The 26,435-nt window shown below is 36.6% G+C and overlaps 3 protein-coding genes across 7 annotated transcripts in view; all 3 read right to left on the reverse strand.

Moving 5' to 3' along the window:
- Nucleotides 1-100: 100 nt before the first annotated feature.
- On the reverse strand, nt 101-10,700 carry LOC125673505 (D-beta-hydroxybutyrate dehydrogenase, mitochondrial-like). 2 transcript variants are annotated; one of them, XM_048910107.2, is made up of 7 exons: nt 8,262-10,700; nt 7,013-7,139; nt 4,912-5,118; nt 2,943-3,095; nt 1,784-1,977; nt 843-1,079; nt 101-258 (listed from the first exon to the last, which is right to left on the reverse strand). In XM_048910107.2, exons 2-7 carry the CDS (start codon nt 7,137-7,139, stop codon nt 160-162), a joined length of 1,017 nt encoding a protein of 338 aa, XP_048766064.1. In that variant the 5' UTR covers nt 8,262-10,700; the 3' UTR covers nt 101-159. The 2 variants fall into 2 exon arrangements, with proteins under 2 accessions (XP_048766064.1, XP_056016340.1); XM_056160365.1 differs by lacking the exon at nt 2,943-3,095 and having other exon boundaries at nt 8,262-8,597.
- Nucleotides 10,701-11,125: 425 nt separating this feature from the next.
- Nucleotides 11,126-26,435, reverse strand: part of LOC125673515 (sulfotransferase 2A8-like) — a 29,497-nt gene continuing 14,187 nt past the window's right edge. Inside the window, exons 1-5 of one of the 4 annotated variants that reach the window (XM_048910127.2) lie at nt 16,695-17,811; nt 15,201-15,524; nt 14,799-14,902; nt 14,400-14,547; nt 11,126-11,499 (exon numbers count right to left, since the gene is read on the reverse strand). In XM_048910127.2, coding sequence (XP_048766084.2) covers nt 11,387-11,499; nt 14,400-14,547; nt 14,799-14,902; nt 15,201-15,524; nt 16,695-16,710 — 705 coding nt within the window. In that variant the 5' untranslated portion in view covers nt 16,711-17,811 and the 3' untranslated portion in view covers nt 11,126-11,386. Of the gene's footprint in view, nt 11,500-11,793; nt 11,960-13,575; nt 13,637-14,399; nt 14,548-14,798; nt 14,903-15,200; nt 15,525-16,694; nt 17,812-26,435 lie in introns of those variants that run through there. The other 3 variants (XR_007369560.2, XR_008801861.1, XM_048910126.2) reach the window with 3 other exon arrangements.
- LOC130053318 (uncharacterized) lies at nt 21,671-23,754 on the reverse strand. The gene is made up of 4 exons (XM_056160366.1): nt 22,999-23,754; nt 22,553-22,831; nt 22,218-22,439; nt 21,671-21,742 (listed from the first exon to the last, which is right to left on the reverse strand). Exons 2-4 carry the CDS (start codon nt 22,818-22,820, stop codon nt 21,735-21,737), a joined length of 498 nt encoding a protein of 165 aa, XP_056016341.1. The 5' UTR covers nt 22,821-22,831; nt 22,999-23,754; the 3' UTR covers nt 21,671-21,734.

Genomic DNA, 26,435 nt, shown 5'->3' on the forward strand with positions numbered 1-26,435 from the left:
TCTGCTCTGACTAAATCTGCCAAGAGTGAAGGGAAAGCCTTCGCTAGCTGGAGTATGTTGTAGTTACATTGGCCTGTTGGTGTAATAAAGAAATCTGAGATAACAGCTAAGGAAGTTTACTGATTTCATTGTGTATAATTTGTGATACAGCATTAAATGTCACGTGCCAATGTTCGTTGTCCCCAGGGAATTGAACCATCGGTCAATCAGAAAGTCCATCCACGGCGTCGGCAAATAGCGGTTCAACCGAGCATAGAACTGTAAAGATGACAAATAGCGGTTCAACCGAGCATAGAACTGTAAAGATGACAAATAGCGGTTCACCCGAGCATAAAACTGTAAAGATGACAAATAGCGGTTCACCCGAGCATAAAACTGTAAACATGACAAATAACGGTTCACCCGAGCATAAAACTGTAAACATGACAAATAGCGGTTCACCCGAGCATAAAACTGTAAACATGACAAATAGCGGTTCACCCGAGCATAAAACTGTAAACATGACAAATAGCGGTCCAACCGAGCATAGAACTGTAAAGTCGACAACTCTAAATGATTATCAATATCAATCACTTTAAACACATTTTCTACAAACAATACAATTTTATTTATTGCAAGTTTAAAATGAAAGACATTGTTCTGATGCACCAAGCTTAGAGTATATCTTTGAATACTGATATATGTTTTACATCCTATTCATTCGTTATAAGTTCATTATCTTCACCTTTCACTCACAATTATCCGTAAAATAATCATGGAATTCCGCGACCATGTTAAACAAGGAGGAGCTTTAAAACTTGAATTAAATTGAATATGTAAGATACAGGAATAAGAAAACATACACAATATTTGTCGATAAGCCCGGTTCCGCCATCCACTAAGTACCGAGGTTTTGGGTTTTCCAACGTTACAGCATCAATGAATGCGTCAATGACGGGCTCCACCGAGCAAGGCGAAGTATCACCAGCTTTGTCCAATGAAGAAAACTGAGATTCAAGGTACTTCCGGCCATAGACCTGTTTCACTTCCGGGTCTGCTTGATTCCACATCCGATCCATTTCATTTTTCAAACGCTTTAACTATAAAAATGTATTTAGAAACCCAATGAATTTTAATGTAAAAAGGTGTAACACTAAGTAGGACCACGAAGAATGGAGTCGTTAATTGTTTAAAAATTTGCGTCCCTTCGCGACATCTAAGAACGTCACAAGGTTTTAAAGGAAACATCGCAATTTTCTAGCCTTATAGCAGTGGTGGTGCATTATCATCCGCGTGCTTGTCGTGACAAGGCGGCTCCGAGTGTAAGGTAATATCCAGGAGTTCTGCGATTTCGCTTATGCTGAGCGCTTGACGAAGCAATACTCGTATCTAATCTTAACAATTTGTGAATTTCGCGTGTCGGGTTACAAGTCACAACTTTTCACATACGGCGTGAGTGTTCAACCGAATGAACTATCATATATGTTCTTGGTTCCACGGAAGAAACAGTTTCACCAGAGTCAACGCCTATCCTCCACAAAACTTCTAGATCAATTCCATGATTGATTTATAATTGACATGCGCAAAAGATAAAAGCCAAAAGACCAATCAGATTAAGTGTTACAACTCCTCTAAATACAGAAACACAAGGTCAGCAACATAGAGTAAATGTTGACTTTGGTAAGCAAGATTTTTAGAAGAAGTAGAAAACGTTAACATAATAATAGCAAACAGATTTCATAGACTAAACTCAATTGACCTTTCAGCTCAGATGATGAAAACTAATGATACGTAAGTAACCTACATTGTTGCCTTTAAGAAGCCCTGTCACGCCTCCAAACTCTCCTGGCTCTACAATGACGACCTTCACCCCGAATTTCCTCATTTCAAGTCTGAGACAGTCGGAGAAATTTTCACCGCCATACTTAGTAATTCCGTAGACAGATATTCTAGGAAGGGAGAGACGTCCTTTGACACTGGTACAGTTGATAACTCGACCTAATATTGGAAAAGATTATCATGTTCACTCAGGAAGGACCTAAACACATGCAGGAAGTAGGACCCTTGCTCCGTCGTGTTTGACAATCGCAAAAACATCGATCACTATCGTTTTCTTTTAATTTTACAAGCAATGCAAATTTACAAGCAGTTTTTGCACTTGATAACCACACCCCACCCCGAAATGGCTATTTGATTACCCCTTGTAACATTTTCAATTATGTACTACGTGACCATCATCTTCCTCAGACATTCTGAGCTTATTGACCCCTCATATGGGTCGAGGCCTCTGCTGGTGGACTGTTAGTCCCCGAGGGTCTCTACAGCCCAGTAGCTAAGTACTTCGTTACTAGCTTGAAAATACGGATGTATATTTAATTGCTGTTAAAAATTTAGAAATTCATTTCAAAATTAAGGATTATCTCCCTCATGCATAGCTCTTATCCTTGGATGAATTTGGCTCCACTTGTTTGGCACGCTGTTTTTGGCTATATTTAGATTTAGAACTTCATAGTTATTTCGGATTTCAAACATTTCGGTTGAGCATCACTGAAGAGACATTATTTGTCGAAATGCGCATCTGGCGCATCAAAATTGGTACCGTATAAGTTTTACATACAGAAAAACACAATTATAGGGAGGCACTGCGAACGAACAATTTCGATTCGTTATAAATGTAATTCGTTACATCCAATGAGTTCATAATATGTTTTAATACTACAGGGAATGAAAATGACTTCGCTGTATCTGGGAATTCATTAAAAGCGTGTTCACTGTAACTGTGTTTTACTGTTGAGTCCTTCGTGATATATATAAGGATGAAACTAGTTAATCCATATGCTGAATGTTATAGAGAAAATAAAAAGGATTTTGATACATTTAAGACATTCAGAGTGAAAGACCTGTTGCTATAAACTGTGGTTCTAGGGATAATTGACTCCAGGTCTTGTTGATAAAATGAATACCTTTGGATTTTCTTATCATTGGTAGAAAGGTTTTCGTCACGTTTACCATTCCAAAGAGATTAACATTTGCCACTTGTCGATACATATCCATCGTACAAAATTCAATATCACCGAAACAGTCAATTCCTCCATTGTTAACAACAGCCCAAAGACCTGGAAATAAAAAAAGCTTTTCACCGAAGCAGTCAATTCCTCCATTGTTAATAACAGCCCAAAGACCTGGAAACAAAAAAGCTTTTCACCGAAACAGTCTATTCCTCCATTGTTAAGAACAGCCCAAAGACCTGGAAATAAAAAAGCTTTTCACCGAAACAGTCTATTCCTCCATTGTTAACAACAGCCCAAAGACCTGGAAATAAAAAAGCTTTTCACCGAAGCAGTCAATTCCTCCATTGTTAATAAAGTGCACCGCCACGGCACATGATACGCCCGTCACATATTGTTAACAGTATAGATTGTACCCATTAAAACATTTTTTTATATCACCTTAATTAAATGTCACAGTGACCTTAAAGTAGGATGCGACACACCTTCTACCCAAGATGCATTAGTTGACCAATTGTGGTGATTCTAGGTCTAATAATTTTCAAGTTATGAGCCGGACAAGTTTTTGCCATATATGGCCATATCTTCTTAATGAAAAGTCACAATGACCTGGTTTTAATGTGCGACACACCTTCTACCCAAGATGTATCTACAGACAAAGTTTGATGATTCTAGGCCTTGTAGTATTTAAGTTACGGGTCGGACACGAAAAAGCTAACAGACGGATGGACAGACGGATATCTTCTTAATGAAAAGTCACAGTGACCTGGTTTTAATGTGCGACACATCTTCTACCCAAGATGTACCTACAGACAAAGTTTGATGATTCTAGGCCTTGTAGTATTTAAGTTACGGGTCGGACACGAAAAAGCTAACAGACGGACGGACAGACGGACGGACATGAACGTCATACCATAATACGTCCCATCTTAAGACGGGCGTATAACAACAGCACAGAGACCTGGAAATAAAAAAGCTTTTCACCGAAGCAGTCAATTCCTCCATTGTTAACAACAGCCCAGAGACCTGGAAATAAAAATGCTTTTCACCGAAGCAGTCAATTCTTCCATTGTTAACAACAGCCCAAATACCTGGAAATAAAAAAGCTTTTCACCTAAACAGTCAATTCCTCCATTGTTGATAACAGCACAGAGACCCGGAAATAAAAAAAAGCTTTTCACCGAAGCAGTCAATTCCTCCATTGTTAATAACAGCCCAAAGACCTGGAAATAAAAAAAGGTTTTCACCGAAACAGTCAATTCCTCCATTGTTGATAACAGCCCAAAGACCTGGAAATAAAAAAAGCTTTTCACCGAAGCAGTCAATTCCTCCATTGTTAACAACAGCCCAAAGACCTGGAAATAAAAAAAGCTTTTCACCGAAGCAGTCAATTCCTCCATTGATAACAACAGCCCAAAGACCTGGAAATAAAAAAGCTTTTCACCTAAACAGTCAATTCCTCCATTGTTGATAACAGCCCAGAGACCTGGAAATAAAAAAAAGCTTTTCACCGAAACAATCAATTCCTCCATTGTTGATAACAGCCCAAAGACCTGGAAATAAAAAAAGGTTTTCACCGAAACAGTCAATTCCTCCATTGTTAACAACAGCCCAGAGACCTGGAAATAAAAAAGGCTTTCACCGAAACAGTAAATTTCCAAAGACATGGAGATGTCTATACTTGAAAAAAAGATACATTGTAGAAATACAATTCTCAGGAATATATAGATTGAACAATTAAGTTGCAGAAGCCATTAACATGCATGTTACGTACTATCTCTAATGATGTTACTTGTTAATGTCGCCTACTACCATTAGTTTTAAAAGTATAAAGGGGATCCAAAACTCAGTAAATCATTTCATTTTAAATATGTATATCTCATGTTCTCCCCCATGGATAACTTTCTCTTTCAACTTTATTTACCACATCCCGTGTCTCTGTGAACTTTCTCTATACAATTCCTGGCGTCTTTAATTTGGTCATCTTTTGTGACATCTAACTGGACAACGCTAAGACGATCAGAACACGACTTCATTAACTCAGCTGCCCCGACTCCATTTTTCTCCAGGCATCCAGCAAAGACGCGAAACTCCATCTCATCTAAGCGTTTAGCAAGGTAGTGTCCGAACCCTGAGAAAGGAAGATAAGTTACAAGAGGTAATGGACGAACTTACAGCCCCTGTTCGTGTTTGAAGCATTTTCTTTGTTTCTGTGACAGAACGCAGAATTTGGAAGAACATAGTTATCAAATGTCCAAAGCACATGTACAACCATTTCACGACTACCGTGGGGATTTTGAACCAGCATTATCGCACACAGAACTGCGTTTAACGGCTGGTAAAATACATGCAAGTCATAACGACCAACAAGACCTTACGGCAGATCAATCCTGGTGTGATGACGTCAGTTTTTGCTAAAATCCTTATCAAATTAAACTTTGCGTACGATAGAAATATGTTTTACAGTGGAATTTTATTCACTGGATAAAATGAAAAAATTCGTAAACTATTGATAGTGAAAAAGTGTATATTTTCCATAGATAATCAATTATCTATAATTTGAAAAAAATATTGTCAAGAGCAATAACTCATATGCTGGTATTTCCTCTACTGTATGTATGTCTACTATACAATGTTTTCCCTAATATCCGCAATCAATCTATACATATTCATAAATAATTTTTTAAACTGTTGACATTCAAAATTTGTCATTCTAATAAGTTTTTATCTATTTTTATAATTCTGTTTTACCAAAATGTGTGGTTTTCTGATGTTGACCTATACTTCTGTTTTTGTGTGTCTGACATCTTAAAAAAGGTGGCAAAATACACATTTCCCGGGGTTATTAACTAAATCAAACTATATTGAGTTGAAATTGATACAGTTTATCCACTTTCAACCATTAATATTGATAAGTCACATAGGGTGAAACTACGTTAAATTCAAATTGATATTGGTAGAGAGTGGGGTTTTGACAGTTTTTACATTCAGCGAATCACGTGACCAGAGCTATCACAGCAACCCCGGAATTATTCTATTTGTTTGATTTATAGGGTTCCTGTGAACAGTGATCAATCTCATAACTTCTATAAGTTCAATCCACACACACACACACACACACACACACACACACACAGAGAGAGAGAGAGAGAAATATCGTCTCTACACCAAAACAAAAAACTGTCAAGACTTTTAACCGTCTACAAGTGTTCCTTTTAATACGAAAAGGACGCAAGGAATAAATCTCACGTTTACCATTATAAAAAATTGAAAGCCCCCACCCCCATATGAAAAACAAGGGACGAAAAGCAAGAAGCAACTTTCCTAAAAAATGCGTATTCTATCAAAAAATTGTACTAGTGACAAATCCATGAAATATTGATAAAACAAATCCGGTCATGTTTTATCGAAAATGGGAATAAAGGAAAGACGATTGAGAAAACCCTTGGACTGTAGCAAATAACGGTAGAGGGTTTGTCTTATCATAAATTTCACGTTATGCTTTATTACAACTCACGAGTCTATGTATAGATGCATAATTGCACAACGTCGTGCACGAGAATAAACAAAACATTACTTTTTTGTGTGGAAATTTTATTAGCGTTCGCGAACCTAAGAAATGTGTTAAAAACATCGAGTTCTAAAATATGGAGATCATGCGTTTTGAACAATGCTCATACAAATGTTAGTCCTATTCCAGTCCTAGAAAATGCCCTGTTGCTGGAGAACGTTAACTGAAATAGTGAACACCACATAGGTCTATTTACAGTTACAGCCATCGGAAATGTTCTGCTGAGCAGAAACTCTCATCGTAAAAAGACGAGAAACGCTTGCGTACAACGTACAGCGTGGTCCCCTAGGAGAATACTAATAGTACACATTCCAACTTAGAAAAAGCTTATCTTATCTTATACCTGTGATCTTGAGACTCTCCATTTTAAAATGCATAAATGGTGTAAAAATGTACTTAATCCGTGTCGTATCCTGTGATTAAAACTCCCTGAATCACGTCACAATGTACTCACCCGTGTCGCATCCTGTGATTAAAACTCCCTGACCATGAACAGGTATCTTCCGTGTTTTTGAAGCATGGAAATCATATAGATACCAAAGCACAAAGACCAACACCCCAAACACAATTACTGGCCACATCTAAAACAACATTGCCATTTAAAGTTCAGAAGTCCATAGACAAATAAAAGGGTATATCAGATTACAAAATGCTAATCTGACAGATCTTTAACTTAGGATGCTAGATTTGTACTTTGAATACATATCAGGCACATATTCCTTGACCTCACATAGTGTAATGTTAAGCTGAGGTCAGCCCAGTGGATGAAGGAGTAATGCTGCAGATTTTTCGATCCTGAGATCGATTCTCACTACGGTTTGAATTTTACGTTATTCCGAATAGTTTTATATTACAACTTGTTTTTCTGTACCAAATCTTCACAGGGCAATAACATCACTCTGATATCATGATCTTTCATGTTGCTGCAAAAGAGGTATATATATATATATATATATATGATTATGATACTGCATACTGTAAATTTGCGGATATATATCTTAAAAGGTCTGGAAAGAGAACTTGTAGTCCTGCAGTAGTTCCGCAAATTTACAGTATTCAGTATCATATTGTAAAACTTATACGGTACCAATTTTGATGCACCAGATGCGCATTTCGACAAATAATGTCTCTTCAGTGATGCTCAACCGAAATGTTTGAAATCCGAAATAACTATGAAGTTTTAGAACTAAATATAGCCAAAAACAGCGTGCCAAAAAAGTGGAGCCAAATTCGTCCAAGGATAAGAGCTATGCATGAGGGAGATAATCCTTAATTTTGAAATGAATTTCTAAATTTTATAACAGCAATTAAATATACATCCGTATTCAAGCTAGTAACGAAGTACTTAGCTACTGGGCTGTAGAGACCCTCGGGGACTAACAGTCCACCAGCAGAGGCCTCGACCCAGGGGTCATAATGTAAAACTTATATATATATATATATATATATATATATATATATATATATATATTCGAATTCGATGCATGAAAGATATCACCTATTAGTGCGAACTTTTCTATCTATCGCTTTACGCTCTTTGACATCGAACATTGATAACAATCTTCCAGTGGTCTGACCTTGCCAACATTACCACCAAGTTTATTAATCCAGATAAAGTAACTTAATACAATAATTGCATGACATATTGTTGAGCTCATCAAGAGACTTAGAATATATCACAAATACATCTCTGATCTACTGACCTTCTGGAAAGTCTAGTATGATATCAAGCGCCGGTCAGCTCAGTATATTCCGTCACCCTACAACTCCAATATCATCGCTGCCACAGACTTTCTGATATGATCCCTGTTGAACCGTGCTGACGGCATGACGTGACAATTGCAAAACCGCGGTAAATTATAAAATTGATATTTACAACTCGATGAAAGCGTGAAAATAATGAACAGTGGTCAATCTCACAGTAGCTATGAAGAATACAAACTTAAAAGATGGGCAAATACAGACCCCTGGACATACCAGAGGTGGGATAAAGTGTCTAGGAGTACACACCGCCCGTTGACCGGTCACACCATCGTGGGCCCTATTTCTTGATTGGGTAAAATAGTAAAAATCAGTATGCAAAGAACAACATCACAATTGGCATGAAACACGGCGAACATAATTTTACCCAGTTGTATTTGGAAATTAGTCAGTTGGAAATCATATGGGCACAAATGTGCCTCCTTTATTATCTGACCTGTTTTTACAGTCTTACGAGGCAGAATTTAATTTAAAAAATTACACGAGAAAAAATCTCTAACTGTGGCTTTCAACTCAACATTTAAATATATCGACGACGTTTTATCTATCAATAATCATTTTCATTCATATGTCGATTTGATGTATCCTAGTGAACTTGAAATAAAATACATCACAGAGTCTTCCACAGCTGATTCATGCTTAGACATTTTATTGAACAGTTGTTAACAGCGAACTCACAACTCAACTTTGTGACAAACGGAATGATTTCAGCTTCTCCATTGTCAACTTCCCATACTTATGTAGCAATCTTCCATTATCACATACATATGGGGTTTATGTCTCTCAACTGATGCAATGGACAAGAGCTTGACCTTCGTGTGGGGAAATTTAAGATAAAGGCAGGCTATTAACAAATAAGGGCTTTCAACAGTCTCGTTTAATTAAAGTCTGCATTTCGCAAAATTTATGGTTGGTATAACGATCTAATTTACCAATACAACCTGCCAATAGGGCAGATAATGTCATGATATGTTCAATGCATACGTTCTTGGTACACTGATTATGAATACGAAATACTTCGTTTACCTGATCAGGATAGAGGACTCACGGTGGGTGTGAGTGGTCGATAGGTGATGCTTACTCCTCCTAGGCACCTGATCCCACCTCCAGTATATCCAGAGGTCCGCATTTGCCTAACTCTTGTATTCCTTATAGGAGTGAGTTTGATCACTGTTTGTTATCTTCACGTTTTCATACCATCAGTATAAAGTTCAGAAGATTTCATTGAAAAACAAGAAACGTTTAACTCATTTCAAATTCAGTAGACCAAATATGCATACCCATGCATGCATGTTCAATCAAAATGATATTCGTTCTGGATCTCTACAAATGACATACAACCATTCTACAAAGGTTTTATCTTTATCCATTGTGTAGTTCTGGGAACACTCTGAGAACGAAACGGTGATAAGAAATACCGAAATAACAATATGTTCCCAAACTTTGGGGAATATGGAATATATCTATATCATAACTCAGTATAAAAGCCATAAACCTAATTGCGTACGTTGATGTTCTTGGTTAAACAACAACGTACCAAGGGAGACAGCTGTAGAATATTGATTTAATATGAGGTTAAAATGTTGGGAGAACAACATGATTCTTAATAGATTTTCCATGCATTGTAAGATTGGTACAGCACTTCCTCCACAATCCAAAAGAAGTTCGTTGCTCAATTGTTTTCTTTTTCTGATGTGTAGAGGAATGTGACCGGAAACAGAGGTATGGCGTTATCTGGCATAAATAGCAAAGATATCGAGCCACGTCCTTTGAATGGAAAAGTAGTAGGGTTTGTCTACCTGAGAGTTCTTGCATAGGTAGTTCCCAGGAAGAGAATGAAGAGTTAAGACTTGTTTGCCTTCATCTCCGGGTGTATGTAAACATTCAGGTATTTATGGAAATGATATTGTAAGGTATAGAACATATCAATACATGTCAAATATGTTCATATTGAGTGTGTGTGTCATTTCAAATGTTTCCTATTTTCTTGGGCCTTAATGAAATAGGTAACAAGCAGGACAGCATGTACCTTAACAAGGAAACACAAAATTTTAGAAGCGCATATTTTATTTTCATATCTGCGTTCTATTATTGTTCAAACTTTATTGGGATACATAATTTATTTTCATATATTTGGCCCTTATTGTTCATATCTAAGATTTTTTTGCGAAATCCCTGCATTATCCTGGAAACAGCACGCCTATGGGACACAGGTTTCCAGACGTTTTTCTGATAGACAGATTTTTACTTCTGGGTTTTCCTGGCCAGTCACGTCGTTAATAAAAGGATACTGGATTCATTTTTGTTAACAGTCACAACTATTGTTATTAAAGTGTTCATACAGTGCATCATATATTGTTTTTGTTATATTCTCATACATTTCATGTCGGTATAATACACTCCTGGTTTTCCCATATGCTACCCTGGCTGTAGGTAACAAGCCGGGCACCTGCTGCCCTGTTCCTGTTATAACAGGCCTGTCTAATGTGAAGGGGAACTGGATGAACACAGTAAAGAACAGCACACGTCATACAACTAAACACATGTATTACAGCCATGATGGACACCGAGGACATTGTACAGATACAAATTATGTTTTTTGAATGTTTAAAGAAAGAATTCAGCATTTCCGTATTAAAAATGTATCACTTGAATCATGTTGAAAATTTTCCGAAAAAAAGTTTGAGAATTTTGTGTAAATGTATTTGTTTATCAAAATGACTCACCAATGGACGACACTGTGAAATTTGCCTTGGTTCTGAGAGCCGTTTTGTTGAACACATAATTGTTTCGAAATCATGAAACGTTTTATGACCGTACGTAAGTACTGGTAGACATTTCATTTATTGCGGTAAAAGGTTAGAATTGTATTTGTTATAAAAAATTGATTTTGTTTTGCAAGCGTGTTAGTCATTGTACATTTGACATTCAACATGAAATGTATTAATATCCGCAAGAAACAACTTCCATTATTTTAACTCATGAATAACAAAGATAAACACACCGTAACTCAAGCCACATGTAACAATATGTACTAGAATACAGGCTGAACAACCAATGTTTTGCATTACATATTCATTTTTATGCGCAGCTTGGAATCTTTCATCCGATCATTAAACACACGATTAAAGTTCTCATTTTGTGCGACAGTAAAGTGGGACTTCCAATCATCCACCACTCCTAATAAGAAAACACCAAATAACATTATAATGATGGAAACAATATACATCTGTAGCGTTCAGAACGTATTCTATTTCTTAAATGAAGCAATATCAATACATGAAAGTAGAATGTTTCTTTAGTGTACCACATCTATGTCACCGACATAGGTAAATACAAAGCTTGTAACATTCGACTCTCCTTGACACTGATCCAAAATTAGTGTTGATATTTTGCACGCTACTTAAAATGAACCAATCAAAAATGTCTTTACTGATTTTGACTACGGATAACTCCGTTTACCTGATCAAGATATAGGGCTCACGGCGGGTGTGACCGGTCGAAAGGGGATGCTTACTCCTCCTAGCCACCTGTTCCAACGTCGGTTGTGTCCGGGGGGGGGGGGGGGCGTGTTTGCCCAACTATCAATTTTGTATTGCTTATAGGAGTTATGAGATTGATCATTGTTCGTTATCTTCACCTGTATAGGAGTTATGAGATTGATCATTGTTCGTTATCTTCACCTGTATAGGAGTTATAAGATTGATCATTGTTTGTTATCTTCACCTGTATAGGAGTTATGATATTGATCATTGTTTGTTATCTTCACCTTTATAGGAGTTATGAAATTGATCAATGTTCGTTATCTTCATCTTTCATGGAACAAACACTTTTCAGGGCATATTTTCAAACAGGTTCTTTTCAAAATTTTAGACTATACTTAGATAGTTTTCGATCCCTCGTTTAAATCATAAACCAGGTGTAAGCAGCATCCCTGCCAGGTGTGAGCTTCTAATATTTCAATGGTAAAGACATGACGCATTTTGAGGACGTTGTCCTCGATCAAATTACATTTTTCAAAATTAAGGATTATCTCCCTTGTGCATAGCTCTTATCCTTGGACGAATTTGGCTCCACTTTTTTGGCACGCTGTTTTTGGCTATATTTAGCTCCAAAACTTCATAGTTATTTTGAATTTCAAACATTTCGGTTGAGCATCACTGAAGAGACATTATTTGTCGAAATGCGCATCTGATGCATCAAAATTGGTACCGTATACGTTTTACATTATGACCCCTGGGTCGAGGCCTCTGCTGGTGGACTGTTAGTCCCCGAGGGTCTCTACAGCCCAGTGGCTTAGTACTTCGTTACTAGCTTGAAAATACGGATGTATATTTAATTGCTGTTATAAAATTTAGAAATTCATTTCAAAATTAAGGATTATCTCCCTCGTGCATAGCTCTTATCCTTGGATGAATTTGGCTCCACTTTTTTGGCACGCTGTTTCTGGTTATATTTAGCTCAAAAACTTCATAGTTATTTCGGATATCAAACATTTGGGTTGAGCATCACTGAAGAGACATTATTTGTCGAAATACGCATCTGGTGCATCAAAATTGGTACCGTATACGTTTTAAATTATGACCCCTGGGTCGAGGCCTCTGCTGGTGGACTGTTAGTCCCCGAGGGTCTCTACAGCCCAGTGGTTTAGTACTTCGTTACTAGCTTGAAAATACGGATGTATATTTAATTGTTGTTATAAAATTTTGAAATTCATTTCAAAATTAAGGATTCTCTCCTTCGTGCATAGCTCTTATCCTTGGATGAATTTGGCTCCACTTTTTTGGCACGCTGTTTCTGGTTATATTTAGCTCAAAAACTTCATAGTTATTTCGGATATCAAACATTTGGGTTGAGCATCACTGAAGAGACATTATTTGTCGAAATGCGCATCTGGTGCATCAAAATTGGTACCGTATACGTTTTAAATTATTAAGTTCGGTACATTGTTTGATGAAACAACATTGGTGTAAAGTATCAATTTGTAACATTTCTCTATTACAAAGGGATGGTGCGCACACGAATTGAGATGACAGGGCAGAGACAGACGAGTGGATAAATATATATGGGAATTCCTATTTTGCTAAATAAAATCTTAAAATCCAATTTACCGTAAGTTCAATTGCACATCTGGATTGAGTTGGCTGAGTAAATGTTTATTCTGTTATTTCATTGGTTCTTTGATTTCATTTGTCATTTCATATTTCTTTATCCAATAATAGTCCTTCAGTATATGTATAAATCTACCGTGCTTACCTATATAGTTCGAGCAGTAATACGTTTTGAAGAGTTACAACCAGCTGATATCATCTGCATCCTATGGTATGATATTTCTATATTTAGGTATATGTTTCATTTCCATATAAAGAACTGATATACGTAATTATTTTGATTGCAAGATCTGTACTTTATTGTAATTTTGCTTTCAAAGTCGTAATGATTATATGAATCTGTAAGATCTTAATCTAAATTACATTCAGAACACATGTGCACATATTTGTAAATTATAGTATGCTTCTAAAACGTTTTCTGTGGGTACAATACTCAATTGTCATATTTCAATTATGTTTTTCTTTCTTGATTTGTGACATCATTTATCTGTTATTGTAGGTCAATGCCTTTATTTTCTACTGATTAAATTAATAAAACCAACATCTGCCTTCCTGCTCGGTTACACAAAGATGTGACAAATATAGGGATATTAATTTAAGTCATTGTTCTTTATTATTCCAGAGAGATTTCATTCATATCGATACATTTCCTAATGCAAGATATGGCGGATAATTACAATGACTCTGATTTAGGGATTCATATCCGAAAATAAACATAGCCTTTTGATGCCAAGCGCTGGTTAAGTGATTGAGGTCATACCAACTCTTCATCTCACGGTACATGTCAACTTAAAGATTGAAGTAAGTGTGATCATTACGAGATCGATTTTGCAGCAGTGTATTTGGAAAGCTGAGAATAAACGTGCATTTTCAGGGAGTCGCCGGTATATTTCGCAGTGTGATTTATAATTCAATTTTAAAGCTGTTAAAGACCATATTTTTGGAAAATCCAAGGAAGTTAAAAGTTACCTTTTCTATACAAGAATTCATATTCAGTGCCCATTTTTCTTTTCTTCACCTCATCAATGGAGCATTTATCATAGACAGCTTGCAGAAATTCAACATCGGGTGGAACTCCAAGAAAGTTAGAGATGCACTTCATCGTTTCTAATCCATTCTGCATGTAAGAATAAAGCAAAAGAAAAATAAGATTAGGAAGATTTGAATGATGTAAATGGTAAAAATAACGAACAGTAATCACAGTCATAAATGATATAAAGGATGCAAAATTGAGAAGAGGGGGAGCATGGATTTCAGTAAACACCAGAGGTGGGGATCAGGTTCCTAGGAGGATGAAGCATCACCTGCTTACTGGTCACACTCTTCACGATGAAAATTGAGAAATATGTAATGAATCAGTAAACATACTGTTTTCAGTTCCTCGTAATAAAGAATTAATATGTTCCCGGGGTTTTCCAGTGCTGCTTGTTCCCACTCGAGCTCTCGGTCAAACCAACTTCCATAGAAAATGTCTGCATAAAAATTAATGTAAGTATAAAATAATCAGGATACTTGTAATATTACGACAGCATTAAAATACATCTTATACTTTCTCCTGTGTCGAATTCAAACGGGGAAATGAGAAAATGATAAACAGAAGGTAGTTTTTGAACATTACTATAAAAGTATTAAAGGCGCTGCTACGTTTCGTCTTGGTGTACAATTGTAACTATTATAATAATTTCCCGTTGGGTTGATGTACATAGAAGGTTGGATAATTTTAAAATTAGGAAATGAAAAGCACCACGAAACAAAACAGAATTGGTGTACCTCCAGATAAAAATTCATCTATGAATCCAGACCATTCAGGACATACGTAATCCTTAACCGTTGAATCTCTAGAGAAATGATAAAAGGCAGACACAGCAACGTCTTTTGGATTCCGGATAATATGAATACTCTTCCCACGGTTTTCTTTGTGTTCTTTTGGGAGACATCGATATGGAAGATGGGACGTCATAACTCGGGGGGAGGACATGGCTTGTAGGTAATCCAGATCTGGCATCAACTCCAGAAACGTGTCGCTCATTGTATGAGTGATGTCCAGCACAGAATGCAGAAGACGGGGTACAATTTCATTCAACCAGTGATTGCCTAAACGAAATTTTTAGCAATAAATAACATACATATTTTGTTATCAACTATGTCTACTTTGTTGCTGACCTGATCAGGATATCATTTACTAAATACAAATGAATATATTCGCAAAATATATAAAAAAATGTACATTTATTGCGCTATATATTTTATTCATGTTGCGCGGCTAGTAATTGAAATTATTCTTATGCGATTGCATGATCGCAGTAACAATGAATAAACAAGTATAATAGTATAATTCTATTTTTGAATCCCATTAAGGTTAATTAACGTAGGTCGTTGGTTTGCTTAGTTTTTAGGTATGAAAATTCTACGATTCAATGTCTTTTTTACGCGTACTTTCAATTATGACGTAACAGTTGTCTTAATATAGTAATACATGGGTCATTGTGTGCAGGGGCGGATCCAGAAATAGCGGTTATGGGGGGGGGCACTTTAAGAGGCAGGTGGTTTGGGGGCCGCCTTGAGGCCCCCAGTGGTCCCAGGGCGAAGGCTTGGTGGGGTCCCAGGGGGCGAAGCCCCCCGAAGCTCTTGGATTTTACAGATTATATTGGGCTTGAAATTTGTCTCCTATTTAAATGATTTGTACTAATTTCTATCATTTTTAATAAGGTGCAATTAATAAAGTGACGCAAATTTTAAGGGGTTTTGGAAAAAAATTAAGTTCTCCCAATAAGGTAATTCAAGAAATCAAAAGATTTTGTCATGCATTTCTCTGGGAGTGGAACAAATGATTGCTTCTTTTATCGTTTAGAACATTTTTCTAAACAGGATACAACGATTTACCTTAAATTAAAAAAAAAAATTAGGGGGGAGGGAGGGCGCCGTGAATATAAAAAACGTAATGCTTTACCGATATCACATCGATAGTAACAACATATATTATTGAAGTAGAACAACTTTGGTTTAAGTTTGCTAAATCTTCCTTTCGTTTCCGGTGCAAAGTTTTGGCTAATAATATACTAAACAATATTTCTAACTCCCCACCTAAGTTTTGTCATCCACTGGTTTTATTTTCTATTATTTTGACATAGGTTTTGATTGGTATAAAGTATAACATCTTCGAAAGAAGTCAATTTTTTTTCAATGTTCATTTATTGAAATATTCAATTAAAAACATGAAAACTTAACAGTACCCTAAATTTTGAAATTATCAACAATCAATACCGTGTGTGTCCCCCATTCGCTCGAATAACTGCCTGGCACCTGTTTCGCATTGAGGTCACGTAATTGTGTAAAAACCTTTGTGGAATGTTATTCCAAGTGTTAATGAGGTTTCTCTCAAGCTCTGCCAGATTCTGCGGCGGGGAAGCTGTCTTACTCGCCTGTCTACCTCGTCCCATACATGTTCAATAGGATTGAGGTCTGGACTGCAAGGGGGCCAGTCAATTACGCGGATATTGTGACCCTGCAGCATCTGTTGGGTGGTTCTTGCCGTGTGTGGGGTGGCATTATCCTGCATAAGGACCATTCCGCGATTTGCTTGGATGTGCGGAATTGCCACTGGCTGTAGGACAAGGTTTTGGTACCTTGCTGCATTCAGGTTCTGGTGGATCGGGATCATTGGTGTTTTTGTGTGAAACGATATTCCCGCCCACACCATGACAGAACCACCTCCAAACTGCCCTCGCTCCCTTACACATGCGTCAATATATCGTTCGCCAATTCTGCGGTAGACGTAGGACCGTCCATCTGATCGCCTTAAATTGAATCTGGACTCATCTGTGAAAAGAACTTGTCCCCAGTCCGCGCGCGTATACCTCATATGGCGTCTTGCCCACGCTAATCGAAGTTGCCTATGTCTTGCAGACAATACCAACCCTACATAAGGTCTTCTTGTCCGCAATCCCCTTTCCCTAAGTCTGTTTCTCACAGTTTGATCACTGAGGGGTCTTCCATGTGTTCCCAATGTGCTCCTTGCTGTTGCTCGAGCTGTCAAATGTCTGTCGCGTAAATGGGTCACTCTTATGAAGCGATCCTGTTGAGGGGTTGTTACACGCCGTTTGGGCCGTCGGCGTAGATCCGCTACACTTCCGGTTCCATTGAATTTTCGGATTAGGTTTGCGATGGTCTTGTGGTCTCTATTGAAATTTCTAGCAACCTGTGAAAATGATCAATTCAATTGAATTTTTAAATTGTTTCCTACACTGTGTATCTGAAAGTTTTTCGCAAAAGATCGAATGTAATGGAAGAAAGCAAACCTCTCGTAAACTGCAACCAGCATGGACCATGCCAACTGTTCTTGCGCGTTCCTCTGTCGACATGCGCCGCATTTGACTTCAGTAATTTTGTGTTTTTCAAATACAAATGAGTGTATTGAGAACAAGAAAACAAAGAATTTTGAAAAGCAAACCATTAAAACCAATCGAGCACGAGATTTTCAATTTCAACAAAACCCGCTACGGTCCAGTAGCTACGAACGCGTTCTTGAAATCTTTGTGCTTAAAAGGTCAGCATTTTAGTTAGCAGACGATATTATAAATTACAAATTGCATAAATGCGAAGGTTTGTAAAATCTAGAAATTATTAACTTGGGGAGTTAGAAATTTGGTCCAGTATATGTTTTATCCTGTGACTTTATAAAGTCGAGCAGCGGACAACTCGGGGAGGCGAGGCAGCTGACGATGCTGGGAAATGCTTCCATGAAAGGCGAAGATAACGAACAGTGATCAATCTCATAACTCAAACAAGGAATACAAAATAAAGAGTAGGGCAAACACGGATCCCTGGATATACCAGAGGTGGGAGTAGGTGCTTAGGAGGAGTAAGCATCCACTCTCGACCGGTCACACCCGCCGTTAGCCCTATCTCTTGATCAGGTAAACGAAGGAATCCGTAGTCAAAATCAGTGTGCCGGGATCGGCCTAACAATCGGTATCAAACACGTCAGACAGCATTTGACCCAGTGATAGGTTTTAAGGAATGAGTTTATATGATAAAACATTATTTGATTTGAGTTGAATTAACGAGTTATTCTTGGACTACATTCTATGTCATGTCGAGATGGGCGTGGTCATTTGTGAATAGACAACTTTAAAACAAACAAAAAACTAAATCCGTTAGGCCAAAATGGCGACTTCCACGATTTGTTGATTACTGTTGAGCAAATGGGTTTCTTGTGGACTAAAGAACGCAGTTTTAAAAGGATGAGTTAGAGATAAGTCCTGTTGAGAGAAAATTGGAGGAATTTTGTTGAGTGGAACTGGACTTAAATGCAAAGTTCGATGTTGGCACTAACGGAAAACGTGGGACACGTGCATAATCAAGATGTGGGGTGCCAGGTATTGTTCTTTTGAGGGTTATCACGGCTACCAGGTGGACAAGTGAGTGTTACAGAGGGTTTTCCGAGATTTATTAGTGGATTCCTAAGGCGTCACAGCTGTTGTAACGTCATACGGAAGTCTCGTTTCGGTGTCCACTCATAAACATATTTAGTCCGAAATATCTTACGTTTTCCTGACTTTTTTTAATGATTTTAATATTTACTGTGCCAGGATTATGGAAGAACATATTATGCCGAAGTTCGAAACCATAGTCGTTTTAAAGGTCTATGATATTGCAGTATATCTGATACAGTGTGCGGTGTATCTGGTATTTGGGTTCGTGACATGAACTGATGAAGGAAGTTGTCGCAAGGTGCACACTGGAGTATTGTTATCCCCGGTTGAATACATTTAACTCTTAGCCCGGAATAGCAGACGCCACAGGCCTCTGAATTTATATCAATAAGCCGTTATATAATTAATCAGAGTGATATATATACCCCCTGTGGCAGAAGCAGACGTGTGTTGCTATATTGGGGGGGGGGGGGGGGGGGTGTCGTCAAATAGCCATGTTTATTTCATTTTGCACAATTAATCATTATTTATATTTGATATTTGTTTGTTTTTGTTTAATAAATTTATATAGATTGATAGAATTGTTAAGTTTTTCTTTTCAGGATTCCCTAATCTATATATAAAAACGAAGCATCCAGAGGAATCCCCAACATTACAATAGAAAGTAGTTCCGGCATTTATTTTTTTTCGTTGGATACAATATTCCAATAATTTTTCAACCAGTGAAAAAGTGTGTAACATGTAAAATTAAATGATTGGTTAAGAAATTTGGTCATACATATTTTTTTCCCTTCAATACCAGGAGACAATAACGTTGTTATGAGCTCTTGTTGAAGTGATCCATGAAAAGTAAATGAATAATGTTGTTGAGTGATGTCGTGAATTTCAGTTTTATAATTTATGATACCGGTAGTTGAGACTTGAAACTATTTCAAATGTTGTAATTCTTTAACTTGGTTGATATATTTTTCCAAACAGTACACCGATTCTTAAAAACGCTTTCATTAATTTATTCGAAATTTTGTATAAAAATTCAGTATTTTCGCCAATAATTCAAAAATTTGATCTCCAACACCCACTTTTTAAAGTTGCATTTGAAATTGGAAGACCAGACCTTGAAAATTATGTTAAATTTTAGAAATTGACATTACTCCTAATATGTCCTTTTAAACTCTCAATTTTGATATCATGAAGTTGTTCGTGTCTCAAGTGCAAACAGGTCATTATTTATTTCCTTTACTAGTATTAATTTCTTTTTTCATCTGTAGTGTTAGAGGACATGATTATGTATCTGTTTTATGTAATGATTGATTTGTGTTGCTTATGTTGTGTTGACACTAAAAGAAAAATCAAGCTAAATTGAATAAATCTTAAGTGCAAAAAGGTCATGTTTAGAAGACTTTAGCTCAATAACAAGCATTGTGACCACAGTTTTTCTTTTTAATTTCCTAATTCTCCTTCAATGTAGAAATAAAAAATACTCTTCCCCCCAAAAAAATTACATTACTCCAAATATCAGGTGCGAACCTCTTTAATAAATGAAACTGATAATTCTTTATTTGATGCAGGTACCAAACGAAAAATTGGACGGAAAACTGCTACGCGCAATGATGAAAAAGTTTTCCGTAGAATTTTTCGTTTGATACATGCATCAAATAAAGAATGATATGTTTTATTTTTTATCATTTAATTATGTTTTTAAAATAGAAAAGCAAATACTTTCTCTCATCAAAAAGCTTGAATGAACGTTTTTGAAATGGCACGTAGGAATACCTATACGTAACGTTGAAAACAACAACAAAACTGGCTGTGCGTTTAGGTCCGGTAGAGTTACTATGCAGAATTAAATGGATTATACGCCAAATTAAAGGTGTAATGGATATAGAATTAGAATTAGATATAAATTAAGGAAGAGAACACGTGGTGATTGGATGTATGCTGCATTGCGTTCGAGGAGACGTTGAACACCGGTTGTGTCGTAGGAACAGTGGAATGCGACTCGGCTCCATTTCAATATGAAGTAAAAAGCTCAACACCTCTTCATTTAAATTGTCCTGTTCTGGCTGAAATAGAATTGAGCAAAATTTAGAAGCTTCTTATAGTGTACACATCTAAATCAAATGTAAAATAACTCTCTACATAGTCCTGTGGGGATATCTGGGTAGAATAGATCCTTGCTACTCCCTGCTTGTCATAAGAGGTTACTAATTGGGGCAGTTCTTTGGATACGAGGGTAAACACTACGGCCCTGTGTCATAATGTATCTAGTACAAAAAAGACCCTCCCTGCTATAAGACTGTAATCCCTTGGCGAACATAGTCCTAAATTTTACAGCCATTTACAGACAATAGTGATGTATCCACATAAGTGGACCATTTTCGAGAGATAAGTTAAACAATCTACAATCTCTTTAAGAGACAAGCAGAATTGTCTTTACCATAAAAATACACTACCAGTCTGAAAATTATTCCTAAGAAATACTTCATTACAAATCTAATCCAGTGGTTTCTAGGTCAAACAATACATAACAGTTGCTGTCACTTGGCAGTTCCGCTGGTTGGGGTAAAGATATGTCCTCCAAATCAATGTTCTCCTTCATTCCAATTCTACTGCAGTACATGTCAGCTACAATATAAATATTGAAATATAATCAACTGCTCACAATTAAGATATGAAAAGTAATCTACAATTCAGTGAAGTACCTTCAAGAACAGACTGTGTTGCATCTTTTGTACACCGTTCTGACTTGAGTTCTAAACGTCTCCTTTTTGTGCTCCGCTTTGCTTGTTGTAACCGTTTCCGCTTGAGTTTATTTTGTAGAATCCTGGAACGTTTGATGGTATATCTCCCAGGAGACATCGACAATCTGTTATTCACCTGAAAAAATATATACAGATGCTTATTAAGATGGAAATCAGGGATATTTTTAAATAAAGTGGTTTTGAATACTGCTAGAGGATTTGTGTCAAATTTTTATACATGTATTTACATATTGCCAAATGTTTCATTAATTCAATATTCCCGATTTCAAATTGCATTAGAAATGTTTTTTTTAAAAAACAATGTGTTAGATAAACCTCAAAAACATGTAGAACAGATAAAAATAAACACTAAACGTCAACACAACTCAACATGAATCATGAACATATACCTCTGCTATATAACCTATATAATTATATCCTTCATTTTTCTGACAAACAGTTGCAGACACTCTATTTTGCAGACTGTCTGAACATCCATAAAACATATGAATTGTTTAGGTGACAGAGTTTAGATTTAATCAATGAGAATTATTATGCATGTGCATTTTTCTCTTTTATCTAAATTCAAAAATTAAATATTTTTCTCTTACAATCTTTTAGGTGCCTTGCTGGAAACTCGTGGTTAATTTTTTTATTGACTTGAGTCGATCCCATGAACACCAATTCGCTTGCCTTCCCAGCATACTTTTGAAACAGTTTCTCTAGGTCTAATCTTAAAGGCTCACTTGTTAAAGGTTTACCATATGGTAAATTATTTGGCTTGTAATCAATACTCTCACTTTTGCACCATGTGCCACACGTGGAATGGTCACCTGGGGGAAATGAATACTAGTATAGAGAGAATTAGAAAATATAAGATTTAATTTTTTTTCTTTCAAAACAGCTTATTAATAAAATCATTCATTACAATTTAAAGTATTATTACCATATAAATGTTGAACAATTTTCTTCAAGTCACTGGCCAATTTTTCAGAGTTTTCAGCTGCCTGTCGAACACAATACATAAAACATCTTTCTACGTGAGCTCTCACTTTGACATTTTTTAATACTTTATTAATACTGCTCATTTCAAGAAGGCTTCCGGTAAATCCTTTTTTCGTGTGGTTGCTATCCGCTTTTTTCTTGATGTCTGATCCAGACATCAAGATTACTGTTGTCCTCAATCTGGCTATGGTCGTCGAATCATTATCCATAACTAGCGTCTCTACCGAAGACATCATTTAATAATTCATACTTAGATATTTCTCTTCATGAAAAGTGAAAATAACGAACAGTGATCAATCTTCATGTATCTTGATCCAATTTAAATTTGTTTGTTAATGTAATATTGCAAAGATAATAGAAAACAAATTCAATGTCTATATAATGCACCTTTTGACCCTGATCCATTATGTTTTGCACCATCTCACATGCCATTGCTGGCTCCATGGCCTTTGCAGATCCTGACCAATTTTGTGAGCAATTGTGCTTCCGAACAGGAACATTTTTCTGCTTTGCAGAGTCGCATATTCTACATTTCTTAGACTTCACAGAGTATCCCAAACATTTCTTCGTCTTCTCGCCAATCAATCAATAAAAAAATATGTCCTACACCAATGAAAAAAAAATCATTATCAATAGTAGATAATAAGATGTGTTTGTGAAACACTGATGCCCCCCGTATTCCAACAAAGAGGAAATGTAAGAAAATGCAGTAAAACACCAATGTCCAAACATTTAATACCAATTGAAAGGTTTTGAAACAAGGAACACTCTTGTGAAATGTCAAAGCCCTAGTACTAAGCATTCATAAGTTATGGTTGAGGTTAAAGAGGATAAAATATATGTAAGACCGTTATAGGAACGCCCGGTTTCCCTTTTCTGCCATGCACCATCGAAGCTTAGTGTTAAATTACCATCACTCCTAATGAAAGATACAAGAATCAAGTTATACACCTGTTTTAAAAATTATACAAATCTTCAAATCGGGGTTGGACGTTTAAACAGCCCCTGGTTTTAACAGGTTATAACCATCCCAGTCAATACTCACACATACCCCATTAGTGGTAGCCATTTAGTAACCTGGTGATCAAGTACCCTTGGCTGGGACAAAACAGCTATTTTTTGTTATTTTTACAGTATTACTGAAAGCATTTTCCCTAATTTATAGAATCAATTACATTATTTGATTTCATTTGCATGTAAATGTTGTTAGTGCATATCAAGAATTTATAATGACCTCTTTAAACATAAAATAACCAACAAACACTATAATGACCAATAAAGACTCTTTTCAATTGACCATTATTGACCACTATTGACCAGTTTTAACCAGTATTGACCACTGTACCAGTCCACACTAGTATTGACCATTATTTTGCCAACCCTGCTTTAAATTGATTTAAACATTTAACATTGAATACAATATATACTAAAAAATTACTTTTCAACCTCCTCCAAGAGACTGGCTTGAAAACTTTCTTCTGCCATCTTCTTCAATGTGTTGCCAACTTCTCTTTCCCTTTCCTTCAGTCCTTGTTTGGAAATTCCGGGAACGTTCAATACAGCTAAGAATGTATTTAGATGCGTCTCCCCTAACCCACTATTGACCATTCCTAAAATATGATAAACATAGTAGGTACTATATATAGATATTATTGCTTACAAGTGCATTTCTGTCATCAATGTAACAATTTAAAATAATTCCTGCATAGTTGGGCAAACACGGACACCTGAACACACCAGGGTGGGGTCAGGTGCCCAGGAGGAGTAAGCATCCCCTGTCGACCGGTCACACCCGCCGCCAGTCCTATATCCTGATTAGGTAAATGGAGTTATCCGTAGTCAAAATCAGTGTGCCAAGAACGGCCTAACAATCGGTATGAAACACGTCAGACATCATTTGACCCAATTATAAGTTGTATTGATGAAATAGATCATTATAACGACCATGTATCTCTCTCTCTCTCTCTCTCTCTCTCTCTCTCTCTCTCTCTCTCTCTCTATAAATATTCAATAAATTCTTTTTTCTTGGTATCGGGGTAGAATAAAGTCAAAAAATAAAATCCAATACTCAAACTTTTATTTTACACACAACTCGAGAAATCACAACATATTCAAAACAGCCAAGCAGTTATTCCCTATTCTTCAACAATCAGAAACATTAAATGACCTCATTCAGCCCACGGATATACTCCACAGCAGACGTCAACCACCAAATTTGAAAAAAATTCTCACTAAAGCCAAATTTACATCAAACCCCGAAAAACCAGCAGTCTTCAAATGCGAGGATCCACGATGCGGTACTTGCCAATTTATACAAACCGGCCACTCCATAACTTTCAAAAACGGAATGAACTTCAATGTAAATTCAAATATGACGTGCAAATCTAAAAATCTACTTTATTGTATGACGTGCCCTACATGTGGAGAAAACTATATAGGTCAAACAGGAACCAAATTGGCTGACCGTGTTCGTGTACATAAACAACAGATCAGAGATCCTACAATAAGAAACACACCGTGTAGCCGACATTTTGATTCGTGCGGGGGAGGCAGTTTTTATATTTTTCCATTTTACAAAGTAAAAGAGGAAAATGAACAATTACGCAGAGCCAAGGAAAACTATTTCATAAAACTGTTTAAGCCGAAACTAAACTGTTAATATTTTTACTTCATGTTATTTAACATGTACATTTTACATAGAATGTCTCCTTTAATATACAGGAATATTCAGAGGCGCTTAAAACTTATAGACTGAACTATTTTAAATATGTCTGTATTTTTAAAAGTGCCTAACATTAACATTGTATAATGTTCTGACGTCACAATCATGACTGTATTATATTTGACGTTGCCCACATAACGGCACGAGGATGACGTCATAATGGAACTTGTTTACATTGTTTAAAAATCTACTGACGAGCCCGCAGGGCGAAAGCGCTATAGATAAAAGTTTGAGTATTGGATTTTATTTTTTGACTTTATATATATATATATATATATATATATATATATATATATATCTGGCGTGCATTCGAACTTGGTTCCTCTGACTCTCAATGCCAGCACACTAACCAAATTACACAACCATACCACATAACAAATAAGGGATAAGTTATCAAATATAGACAAATGATGGACAGTCAGCACATCTACAAATTTTACAAAGTTGTACATAGTTTGGCATAGTATGAGAAATATTTAACATATAATCACTGTCATGTGTTGACAATTTTCATTTTAAACACCTCATACATTTGTATGGTCGAACATCAATAACATCTATGCTTACCTGCTGCTAACTTTGTATTTATATCCCACGCCTTTCCACCTTTTTTTCCGTTTGATGTATCTTGCCGGTAGGGACATAGTTTATTAGGCGACACTCACTGTATCGGCTCTGCACTTGTAGAATTTGTGCCATTCCAAATCGTGTTTCTCCGACGCAGTCGGATAAATGTAAAGGCTGTCCACATCTCCTACATTCTTCCAGGTTTTTCGCTACTCCATCGAGTTCAACAATTCTCCTACCGTCTCTCCAATCACTTCTGCTTGTTACGTTTGCCGAAACTATTTTTCCTGAACAACATCACGGACCAAATTATCGACCTAAATATGATCAAGGGGGGTTATACGGGTTATCACAGGCCTTTCAATCGTTTCTTTCAACTTTTCTTCATCTGATGTTTTCCAATAATTAACGCATCCCTTACGCATAACATGAATTTGTTTTGATCGTGATGCTTTAATAAATTTCCCCTTCTTGACGTTTGATAATAAAAGTACGTGAACCAATACCGGAGTTCGATCCGGACATGACGTCACGC

The sequence above is a fragment of the Ostrea edulis genome, chromosome 3 (assembly GCF_947568905.1).
Source record: "Ostrea edulis chromosome 3, xbOstEdul1.1, whole genome shotgun sequence".
NCBI classification, from domain to species: Eukaryota; Metazoa; Mollusca; class Bivalvia; order Ostreida; family Ostreidae; genus Ostrea; species Ostrea edulis.

Excerpts from the sequence above, each read along its gene's own strand:
- LOC130053318 (XM_056160366.1), bottom strand. The coding sequence starts at position 22,820 with ATGGATAATGATTCGACGACCATAGCCAGATTGAGGACAACAGTAATC. Across the intron at positions 22,440-22,552 it reads AATTGTTCAACATTTATATG|GTGACCATTCCACGTGTGGC; the intron begins GTAATAATACTT and ends CATTTCCCCCAG.
- LOC125673505 (XM_048910107.2), bottom strand. The coding sequence starts at position 7,139 with ATGTGGCCAGTAATTGTGTTTGGGGTGTTGGTCTTTGTGCTTTGGTAT. Across the intron at positions 5,119-7,012 it reads AATCACAGGATGCGACACGG|GGTTCGGACACTACCTTGCT; the intron begins GTGAGTACATTG and ends TTCCTTTCTCAG. Across the intron at positions 3,096-4,911 it reads TCACAGAGACACGGGATGTG|GTCTTTGGGCTGTTGTTAAC; the intron begins GTAAATAAAGTT and ends TTTTATTTCCAG.